The sequence below is a fragment of the Andrographis paniculata genome, unplaced genomic scaffold, assembly GCF_009805555.1.
Source record: "Andrographis paniculata isolate CXL003 unplaced genomic scaffold, ASM980555v1 Contig55END, whole genome shotgun sequence".
In the NCBI taxonomy this organism is placed as follows: domain Eukaryota; kingdom Viridiplantae; phylum Streptophyta; class Magnoliopsida; order Lamiales; family Acanthaceae; genus Andrographis; species Andrographis paniculata.
The window spans coordinates 2,167,163-2,179,529 of NW_026137590.1; the positions used below are offsets into that span (position 1 = coordinate 2,167,163).

At 27.5% G+C, this 12,367-nt stretch overlaps 1 protein-coding gene across 1 annotated transcript; it reads right to left on the minus strand.

Annotated features, from left to right (window-relative positions):
• Positions 1-4,199: 4,199 nt before the first annotated feature.
• On the minus strand, positions 4,200-5,126 carry LOC127256326 (ethylene-responsive transcription factor 2-like). Its single transcript, XM_051282294.1, has one exon. It carries the CDS (start codon positions 5,015-5,017, stop codon positions 4,367-4,369), a length of 651 nt encoding a protein of 216 aa, XP_051138251.1. The 5' UTR covers positions 5,018-5,126; the 3' UTR covers positions 4,200-4,366.
• Positions 5,127-12,367: the final 7,241 nt, after the last annotated feature.

A 12,367-nucleotide genomic window follows, 5' to 3' on the forward strand; every position in this document is an offset into this window, starting at 1 on the left:
ATAAACATTTGAAGTCATCTGACTATAAGTAAGAAAAGAATAACAATTTTAAAAGTATATATATGTATATGGGGATTAATTATGTACAATGAAATTTTATGTTGGAAAGTAGAAGCTAATTCACATTGGAAATTATCTTTATATCTATTAATGAAACCAGTTATATTTATACAAGAACAAATAACAAATAGCTTTACAGACCTAAAAAGAATAATTTACGGAATTGTTAAACGGCATATCCGTTCCACAAGAGCTGCGTATGAATTTGTTATGTAATACTCTCATATTCTATGGTTTCTTATGTAATGTTCAACCTATGGAAAATTGTTCCATAACCAAAATATCAAAGTTTCAGACCTGATAGACAATCACAATAAAAATGATATATTGAGATTAATGTAAAAGGAAAAAAGAAAATTAAAAGGTTTCAAAACAGAACCTCAGTAGTCATAAGATATGCGGCAATGTGGTGAAAATATACTGCTCTAATAAAATATCTTGTTCTTATTATAGATTCAAGTACAACAATATCCTCTACCAGTCTCTCTCCCTCTCTTGTTCTATACGGCTATATAAAATGTTGTTGTATACAAAATGCTAACTCATAGAAGTTATTATAACATCAATCAAACAAATGTAGTAATGTTTATTTTTCTCTACATTGCTAACTTTATCTTGACTGACTAATGAAAAGATTTGCTTTGTATTAAAGGCGACTGAATACACTTCATTCGCTTCAAATTGACAAAAAAATTAAAAGAGAAATGCCTTAACAAAGCATTTTTTTTTAAATAATAAATAAATAAAATGTATTGAACAATATAAATTTTGATATTACTAAAGCAACACGATCTGATAACATCGAAATGATCAACATTCGACACATATATTATATTATTTGCAGCTCCACTTGTAAAAACTTTAGATCCACTTGGACGGAATTTAACCTATTAAAGACCCGAATGCAAGCATGAGCTTAAATACTGTAAGGTTCTTAGAATACAGAAAAATTATTGCTTAGCAAAATAATTACATTTCAAGAACATGTAGACGAGCTATTGTGGCATATTGTCCCAATAGTTAGATTAACAATTTAGACCTTGAATTCAGGCTAAAAGATCATATTTACCTTATAACAATTGGATGAACATATGGAAAATTTACCACCCAAGTTGTTATGTCTAATCCACCGTGGAGAAATATCTTCCAACTTATTGAGTAATTATCCTTAAGAAGTTTAAATTGTAAGCATTAAACCGTAGTAAATTTTTACAAAGCAAATAATAGTTTTGGAAAAACTACGTTGAATTATATATTCACATAAAGAAGATGAACTAACTAATTAAATGCGAGAATCTTTTCATCTTGATTGAAGGAATGCCTTTATTGGGACGGGTTGAGTTTGTACCCCTAGAGGGTAGTACACGCTAAACAAATTTTGTAGTGACTTTGCTTTTCTTCTATGATACAAATATAATTTACATACTATTTACAATCAATAAACAAATTGCATATATATATATATACTATGACTGAAACTGTCGCCTTGATCTTTGTCTTTCGGGGAATATCTCCCTTATGTGAAAGTTAATAATATTACTGCAAAAAATACAGATCATGAAAAATATTTAAATGACAGAATGTATATATATATGCCTATGTATTTATTGTGCTTCAGTTTTCCTTTATATTGTGTATTCTATAGATAATCTCACCAACAGATGTATGTATTTATTTATGCTTACGGTTATACTTATTTTATGAAAATTATCAATAGCATATTTCTAATTCAAAACTTTATATATACACATGTATATACTTGCAGTCAATTCAAAATCTTTTCGAAATCCAAGAACTTCACAATCCTACAAGAGCTTTAGAGCTTAGAAAATTTTAAGCATTTATATGCTAATTAACACAAAAAGAGGCAACTGCTAGTCTGTTAAAACACCGAAGAACCTCGGGTGCATAATTGCAATATGGCGTGTGCAAGCACACAAGCTTTGAAGCATTGCGAATCTCAAATAAATAAATAAAAAGAAGCAAGATCACAACAAAAAAAAAATAGCAAACTAAGTTACAACAAGATTCATAAAATAATATTTTTTTTTTTTTAAAAAAAAGTAAACTTACGCCATAGCTTGCAAGGTATGAGGGAGAGAGAAATAGAGAGATAGGGTACGAGGGGGAAGTAGAGACATAATAATATAATGAGGAGAACCAACCACGGTGGTAAGAAATCGAAGGAAGATGACACATAGTACATGCATCTCAAACCTTGAATGCAGATTGAAAGATCATATTTAGTTTATAACAATTGGATGAACATACAGAAAATTTACCGCCCAAGTTGTTATATTTAATCCATTGTGGAGAAATATCTTCCAGTTTGCTTAGTAATTATCCTTACGAAGTTTAAACTATAAGCATTAAAGCATAGTAAATTTTTACAGAACAAATAATAGTTTTGGAAAGACCACGTTGAATTATATATTCACATAAAGAAGATGAATTAACTCATTAAATGCGAGAATCTTTTCATCTTGATTGAAGGCTAAGCCTTTTATTGGGACGGCTTGAGGTTGTACCCCTAGAGGGTAGTACACGCTAAACAAATATTGTAGTAACCTTGCTTTTCCTCTGTGATTCATATACACATACACATACAAATATAATTTACACATTGTTTACAATTAATAAACAAATTGCATATATATAAATCATGACTGAAACTGTCATCTTGATCTTTTTTTTTCGGGGGATATTTCTCTCCTGTAACAAGTTAATAATATTACTGAAACAAATACAGATCATGACAAATATTTAAATGATAGAATGTATATATATATGCCTATGTATTTTATTGTGTTTCAGTTTTTCTTTACGTGGTGTATTCTATAGATAATCTCACCACAAGATGTATGTATTTTTTTATGCTTGCAGTTTTACTTATTTTATGAAAATTATCAATAGCGTATTTCTAATTCAAAAATTTATATATACACATGTATATGCTTGCAGTCAATTCTAAATTTCCTCGAAATTTAAGAACTCTACAATTCTATAAGAGCTTTAGAGCTTAAAAATTTTAAGCATATGTTAATGAGCACAAAAAGAGACAGCTGCTAGTCTACTAAACACCAAAGAACCTCAATTGCAGAGTTGCAATACGGCGTGTGTAAACATATAAAATTTGGAGCATTGTGAACCCGGCCATAAAAGAATGAGTGAAAAATAATAATAAAAAAAAAGAATAATATTAAAAAAAATAATAATATTAAAAAAAATAAAATTAAACTTACGCCATAGCTTGCAAAGGGGAGGAAGATGGATAAGTAGAGTATGAGAGGGAGGTAGAGACATAATAATAGAATGAGGAGACTCAACTACGGTGTGGTGTGAGAAATATTGCAAGAAAGAGAACATGTAGTACATACATCTGAGAAAGACTTGGCCGAGTTTGAACCAGACCGGCCCCCGAAATTGCCGAGTCCAAATCGAAACTGTCCGAAAAGACCGATTTTGTTCCATAATGAAAGAAAAATAGAGAAGAAAGAGAATAATAAAGGTTTTGTAAATTTAATTTTCTTAGATTTTTTTTTCTTTAAATAAAAAAAAATACTTTACACGGGAGATTTACAATTTAAAATTTTGTTTATATTATATTTCCACTAACAATACATATTTTGTAATAAGTATATCTATGGATTTTTTAAGAAAATAATAATTATGAATAAAAGTTGAATTTTATTAATTTATAAGGGATCGAAATTATTATTTTAAATATAAAAAGACTAAAATTGACACAAACAAAATAAATAAGATTAAAAGTGTCATTAATAATATATGAATTAAAATTAATACGAATGTAAATAGAAGGGACAAAAACGTCTTTTAAGGTAATTAAAATAGTGTATTTAATATAATATTAATAATAATGTCAATAAATTATTAAAATACGCATAATTTCTTGTGATTATTTTATCTAATTATGTCAACAAACACAAAATAATTGAAGTATCATATATTTTCATGGGGCCCATATAAATATTCATATTTTGTCACTTATGAATTATTTTATTCCGAATACATTTTCAATTCCACCACACATATTTATTTATTTGTATAATTGAAAGACCAATTACAATTTTTTCTTTCAATTATTAATTTAAATAGTAAAATTTAATGTGAAAACATAATTAAACAAGCACACACTCTCTCAATATCTTTCAAATCTCTTTCCCATAGAATATACATCATTCAATCTGGACCGTCGATATTGGCAGCCCAGCAGTGTTTGGATTTTGTGTACAGTACAAATGTCACTTTAATAATATAAAATTCGACAGCCAAACATGCCCCTATTTCAGACCACCAATAACTGTCCGCCAACTGGCAATGCTGTCGTCATTAAGCTCTCTACTTCCGGCTCCGCCGCTTTCTTTCTCCGCTTAGGCGAGCCGCTCTCCGAACCGGTCGATACGGTCGAACCCGACGACTCGGACGACCTCCGCTTCGCCGTGATCCGAACCGGCGCCGGTTCATTCAAGCCGATCCTGTGCGGGAAATTCAGCAGAGCCTTCGAGCCGCGCATCCTGTAAGCCGCTCGGTCGTAAGCCGACGCCGCTTCCTCAGCCGTTTCGTAGGTCCCGAGCCACACGCGCGCGCCGTTCTTCGCCGGATCCCTTATCTCCGCCGCGAACTTCCCCCACGGCCGCCGCCGTACGCCTCTGTAGTGTCGGCTCGCCGCCGTCGGAGCTGCGCCGTACTCCGAGCCGTCGGCTTCAAACCCTATCGCCTCCGGCTTAACGGCGTTAAACGGCGTCCACCCGTCGTTAACGGCGTCACGGAGGAGGCCGTAAATGACCATGTCTTCAGAGTCATCCATTTTTAACGGCAAGTCGCCCCACGTTTCCGTCAGGCACGGCACCAGGCTGCTGAAACTGGAGCTCCGGCGGAATAACGCCGGCGTCATCTCTAACGGCGTTAATGAATCTCCCAGAACTGGCTTGTACATGAAATAAACCCTAATTGAATCCTTCCAAGAAAAATCAAATCTTTTTTGTTGAAAATTCTAAAGTTAGTATGGAATTATTGGGTAAAATTTGTGAACTATAGAATGAGAAATTTGGGAGGTTTATATAGAGATAGGATTTGGGGAAGGTGCATGAACCAAATAATGAGAAATTGTAAATTGTAAAATGTACTCCGTGCTAGATACCGTGTCTGTTACACTGTGTCTTTTTTTAAGAGTGGTGTAATTAGTAGATAATTAAAAATATATTAGTGAAAATAATTATCTTATAATATAAATAATTATAAATTAAGATTAAGATAACTAATTAGTTTAATTAAAATTTTTAAAAAAATAAAATTTAAAAATTTAAAATGAAATTAAAATGTGTAATTATTTTCCAAAAAATGAAAGTGACATAGTACGTGGGACGGACAAAAATAGCAACGTAGAAAGAGTAACTGGCACGGAGGAAGTATAATTTAAGAGTATCAGTGGTGAAAGAAAATTGTTTGAAAAATAATTGCAAGTGGAGCAAGTTGTAGGGTTCCATGAACAGTACGGACACGTGGGTAATAATAAGATCAAGTTGTTGGGGTAACTAACGGAGGGAATATAACGGTTGCTGCCGTCATCTTGCTGACTTCTTGCATTCGTCATTTTACATTGATTAAACTGTTCGTTCTTTCGTTAGACTGGATAACATTAATTTACAACAATTGGGCTTTAACACAAAAACATGTGTGTTTGTTTGTGAGTTTAGTTTTTGGATTTATATTTTTTAATGCTAAAAAGTTGAATTTAAATAGTTGTTGATGTGATATAAATAGTTGATGTAATGTTTTGAACTTACAATAAATAAATTTATAGTATAATATAAAAAAAAGTAATTGTTTCATGTGATATTTGTTTAGGAAAAGAAAATTTTAATAGTAAAAAACTGTAGTAAAACCCACAAAAGAATACAACTTTAGAATTAGTTAGAGCTGACAATGTGTCGAGACGAATCAAAGTACGATCGGGTTGAGTTTTCAAATTAGTCAAACTGTTCAACTCAAACTTGACTCATTTACTCAAACGGGTTAGAAGACTCGATCCTAACCCAATCCGTTCAAATCCGTTCGATTTAAAAATGATTCGCTTACCTTTGTAATAATTTTTAAATAGGTTAGAACACCCGAACCCGATTCGACTAATACGGAATTGACCCGTTAGCCATCTATTTTTTTTTAAAAAAAAATTAAAATTTCACAAATAAAATTATAATTAAATAAATCAATTTTTTTTTAAGAAAAAAACACTAAAAGTCACTAAGAAATAATGTGCGGGCCGAACCTAATACCCTGCAAACCAGGCCCGACGGAAAAATCACACTAGGCGAACCATGTGTGGCAGATGATCTGAAACGTCAGGGGTCCTCACGGTCAAATTCAAATTCAACCCCCTCTACCACCAGATCATCCCTTACGGGATTATAGAATATGTTTAATTATATAGAAGTATCCATTGTCAATACCCAAAAAAATAATTATATATTACCCTTATCTTAAAAAATGCAAGATTATTTTGAACGACATTCTAAGTAGTATAGTGGTAGCTGGTGTCAATGGAATATATTTATTACTATGAAACTTGGGCACAAACACAATAGTCTAAATCAATCGAGGCTAAATTGATATATAGATAACCTACGATATTGCTATAATATTATAAAATACGTGTAATTTTAAAATAATTATAAAACCTCTTTAATGGTCATATATAATTGAATTCTCAATTATATATAAATAACCTAATCAATCATTGCTAAATTGATATATATATATATATATATGTATTTATGTATTGTTGTGTACCTAACACCCGCATTAGTAATTTATGAGTTATATAATTTGAATAGTTGTTTGACGTGATATAAATAGAGGTTGATGTGATGCTTTGAATGTAAAATAAATTTATAGTATAATATTAAAATAATAATAATAAGAATTGTTTGATGTGATATTCTTTTAGAAAAAAAAAAAATCTGAATAATAAAATCCTGTGATAAAATTCACAAAAGAACGCACGTGAAGACTTTGTTTATAAAACATACTTTCATTCATTTGACACTATTCAATTTTTTTAGAAAAAATATCACATCACATACTAATTTTTTACTTTTCCAAACTTCCAAAATTTCCAAAACCTCCGAAATAAACTTATATCTAAACAAAGCCTAAAAATATTGTGTTCTACCACGAAATTATTTTTATTCTTGCATTTTATTATACAATTATTACAATAAGTTATAACGCTCCTCAATTCTTTTTTAAAAATGCTTTTGATAAGTCGAAGTATATGTATGTTTCTAATGAGCTTGTAACTATTATTTTTAAGTAGTTGATATTGAAAAGATAGAGGTTTATGAAATACTTCCTCCGTTCCAATATAATAATTTTGTTTACCATTTTTGTTCGTCTCAAAATAATAGTCTTATTTCCATAAATAACAATATCACCATAAAACTACCTTTACTTTTTCATTTTTATTACATAATTGTCACTGCTTTTTTTACACTAATACACTCACACGGGCAAAAAAGTCTTTTATCCATACTTTTTATCAACTACTAATATAATATTAATATTCTTTAAATCTCGTGTCAAATTCAATTAAGACTATAGTTTTGAAACGAAGAGAGTATTAATATGATAATTTACTATTATGACATACATATATAAAACTTATGCGAAGGTATGCGGCATCTAAAGCTCGCTATCATCTTCGTCTTTCATGGTCCTTTTTTTTTTTTTTTTTTTTTTTTTTCCTTGACCTCAAAGACTTGTTTTTTCTTTGTTGGCCTAACACACCATGTTCGATCAATCTTATGATCTCCTTGACCTACACATTAAAAAAATTATTGTAAAGAAAAAATAATTATGAATTAAGATTTAAATAATTAAATAGTTTAATTAAAATAAAAAAATTATAAAATTTAAAATTTAAAATATAATTAAAGTTTATAATTATATTTTAAAAAAAAATAAAATTATATGAGACGGACAAAAATAAAAAAAAATATAAATAAATTACGTAGAATAGATGAAGTATAAACAAAGTACACAATAACCAAGAAAACATGTGATTAGATATCTAGCTCGGCCACCAATAAATATGCATTTGAGGTCCGACTCATAGCATTCTAATAATATCAAATACTATAAGTTTTAAAAATAAATAAATAAATAAGTTTCACAGCACTTAGATATGAGATATTTTTATATTAAAAATAATACTTCATTTCTTCCAAACATCTTGGAATTATTTTTTTATTTTTATTTTTGTTTATCCTAAATATTTTACAATATTTATAAAATAGGATAATTAAATATATTTAATTATTACCTTACGCGTTATCTCATCACATCACTCAAATAAATACATATTTTTCTTTCTTATCATATTATTTAATTCTCAAATTATTTTATTTAATACTATCCACTTAAACTCTCGTGTCCAAAGAAATATTGCACCATATTTGAGATTAAGGGAATATAAAATATTATTTATTTTTTAAAACATAATAAAATTAAGTATTTTTAAATATTAGAAATTTTAATTCTTCTTTCATCTACTAATAATCTTCTTATTTATTTTTGACAGTTGAATTTAGGTATATTAGTATTTTATTAAAATATAATATAAATAATGTATATAAAGACAGTTTTGTATTTATTTTTTTAGTGTACAAATAAATGATGTGGCGAATATTATTTTTTTATATAAATCAGCAATCAATATAAATAATGTTTTTTATATTATCAATACAAATTTTTATACACAAAATAAAAAAATACATTTATCTAAAAATATATTAATGGTTGTTTGATCATATATTTTGTTTTTTTTTTTATATATAAAAGGTACATGGTTAAAAATAATAATAATAATAAATAAGAAAAAAATAATATAAATGAACTGGGAACACACCACCAATAAAAAAATATTTTAATAGAAAATATTATTAAATCAATATGAAAATTAATTCCATAAAATATAAAAAATTAAATTAATATTTTTTATTAATGAGAGATGAAAGTAAAAAATTTTAAGTGGATCCTATTCAAATGTTAATAATTTAATTAAATTGATTTGTTAAGTATATTTAAAATTAATAAATCTATTAAAATAAAAATAGGTCATCTATCGTAGTAGGACAAATTAAAAAAAAAAAAAAGATCATCTATTATTGGATGGAGAGAGTATATTTTTCGGAATTTTTGTAAATACAAAATAAAGTTAAAATAAAAATCTAAAATACAAGATTATAATTTATTGCAGCATAATTTCTTTTTATCCTAAAAAATAATAGTATTACATAAAACTCTAATTTTCATATGAAATAATTTAAATATATATAATTTAAAATGAACTAATAATTTTTGTAACTCTATTTTAAGTAAAGATATTTAATACTTTTCAAAATTGAAAATAATGACACTTATTTAAATCAAATGATATATATTGCAAGACTATTCCATTGGAACATTAAACTCCACATGTTGATACTTTTGTAAAGAATTTTATTATTAGTTATTAGACTTGTAAAAGTATTTTGAGAAATTAGGATTTTTTTATTTGATTAGTTTTTATTATTTTTAGAAATACTTTGTGAAGAAAATAAAATATATTGATTAAAATTAGAAAAAAAATATTAAAAGTAATGTAAAAATAAAAATATTTAGTTTAAGTTTGAAATTGATTTGTTTTGTATTCTTAATTTAAATAATATTTTGATGTCATATTTTATGAAAAAATAATAATACTACTATAATTTTATAAAAAAACTGTACTGAATAAATAGTAAAATTTAAAATTTAAAATAAAAACCAAATAAACCTTAAATTTGTCATAGAAACGTGTTCCAATTTAATTTATTAGTTTGTCATCAATTTTCATTTATGCATAGTCTTAAAAAGATCTTTTGAATAGTCAATTATAAATTGAAAGGCAATTAATAATTATATTATGACATAATCGTCAATAAGGTATCGTGGGTGTAGTTTGTTCAAGTACGTTGAATTTGAGCTTATCAAAATCGACGTAAATTAAATTTTTGATTTTTTAGAAAATTATTCGGGCTCGATCTTGCAATAAAACTAACGCATAAATAAGTCCAGATGAGCTATGAATGGAGCTGGAGCTGGATTAATACGATGAATTTGACCGATATTGAATGGAATTGATTATGAGTAACTAGAAGTGAACTTTGATTTATTTCAAAATTAAAATGCTAGAATATACTCTAAAATCGGGGCAATATAAAAAGGAAAATGGATTTGGTGCTATAGATTGGATCTAGGAATTGGAATTAACAAGATGTAAATAAATAGAATACAATAGGCAAGAATTTAGGAACATAACTAAACAAATTCTGAAAAAAAAAAAAAAAAAAAAAAAAAGAGAAGAAGTAGAAAATAAAGAAAAAAAAAACTTGGATTATTGTATTGTTAGGATAGGATGATTGTCGTCTTCTAAAATCTTGGTTTTCCTTTTAAATAGCTATGAGATATATCTTGTTTCACAATTTTTTCAATTTTCCTATTTTCATGAAAAGTTTTTGACTCATTTCTCCGTCACTTCCATCATCCAAGTTGACTTGTCCTTATCCATACCCAACTTCGGGTCGATTGGGGATATGTGAGCCGGCCCATTTATTCCTTCGAATTGGATTATCAATCACGAGGTTAAAAAATATATAGGAGTAACAAATGTCCACCATAAAAATATTTAGGCAAAAAATTTAGCAAATTTTGAAATACAACATTTTTATATGAAATTTCGGCAATAGGCTCGAGCTCACAAGATACTTTCATTATGGCAGCTCTCTATGCCGGGTTCCTCCATCTTCATAAAGTTTTTTTTCTTTATTTTTGACTTTTGACATCACCTCCGGGTTGAATCGTCATGGGGGCTGTTTGTGAGGCTTGACAGCTTTGTAGGTAACCGATGTTGAACCAAACTCTTGAATGGGCCTAGCATCTCGTAGTAATCCCAAACAAAGCAGTCCCAATATATCTGGATCAAAGCTGTCAATCATTATTTTTGTTCTAAAGGTAGCAACAAATTGATCTGCGTTATCCGGAGGGTCGCATCGTCGCCAAAGTTGATTTCTTCTAAAGGATCTTGAGTATCGAACGATAGGGTAGCCCTTCGGATGGGATATGAAAGTTCTTCTTCGTTCTGATCCTCCCGAAAAGGCGACTGATGTGACGAATTTGTCTTATTCCACAATTTTCTCAACTTTCCTATTTTTTTAGGAAAATTCTTTCCACTTCTCCATCACCTTTGTCATCCAAATTGGCTTGTCCTTATCAGTACCCAACACTGAGCTGATTAGGGTTGTTTGGATTGGTCCATTTACACCTTCGAATTGGACTGTCAATCACTTCCGGGGTTCAAAAATTTAGTTATTTTTTTTCTAGTAACTATGAACCCCATTTTTTTTTCTATAAATACCATACTTTAATATAGCATAATTACTTTTATAACAAAAGATAAGGATAAAATTATATTTACACTGCCTGCTCACTATATTTTAAATTATATATATTTTTTTAAATTTTTCATCAAAAATAAATGTATACAAATTGAATAGAGAAAGTATTTATTTATTTATTATTTGTATCGGATTTTGCTTAAAAGCAAAAGCAAATTCCTAACATATGTTTTTTAAACACCTTAAAGCACAAGCAATTTTACAATATAAATTAGTATTTATTATTATTAACTAAATAAATAAGTTAAAATAAAAATAAAAATAATTAATTTATATATTATATTTAAATATAATTTTATTTTAATTATTAGTTTATATATTATATCTAAATTAAAATTTTGAAAGATACAATTGAGATATCCAAATTTTAAAATATAAAAATTTTAATTATATACATAATTTAATATTTTCAATATAATATATAAAGTTTTAAAATAATTTGTAGAATAAAATTTCTTTAAAGTTAATTATATTTTTAATTATATTAAAATTAAAATATAATTTATAAATAATAAATATATTATGTATATAATTTATAAAAATTTTAAACTTAATTTATAAAATTTTTAAATAAATTTAAAAAATTTAATAAAAAAATTTATTTACGTTACTATATCCTATCTGAAAATTTTAACAATTTAATTTTTTTTATAAAAAAAACTACTATTATAATAACTCATCTAAATATAAAATGAAATGTTTATACTTATTTTGTAATTTAAATAAATTCAAAATGGACCTTGAATCGAAAGTTAGAAGAAAAAATCAAATGAATAAAATAAATCCAACTTTGGATTGGTTTCTCGTAGTAG

Coding starts and splice junctions, on each gene's coding strand:
- LOC127256326 (XM_051282294.1), bottom strand. CDS start 5,017: ATGTACAAGCCAGTTCTGGGAGATTCATTAACGCCGTTAGAGATGACG.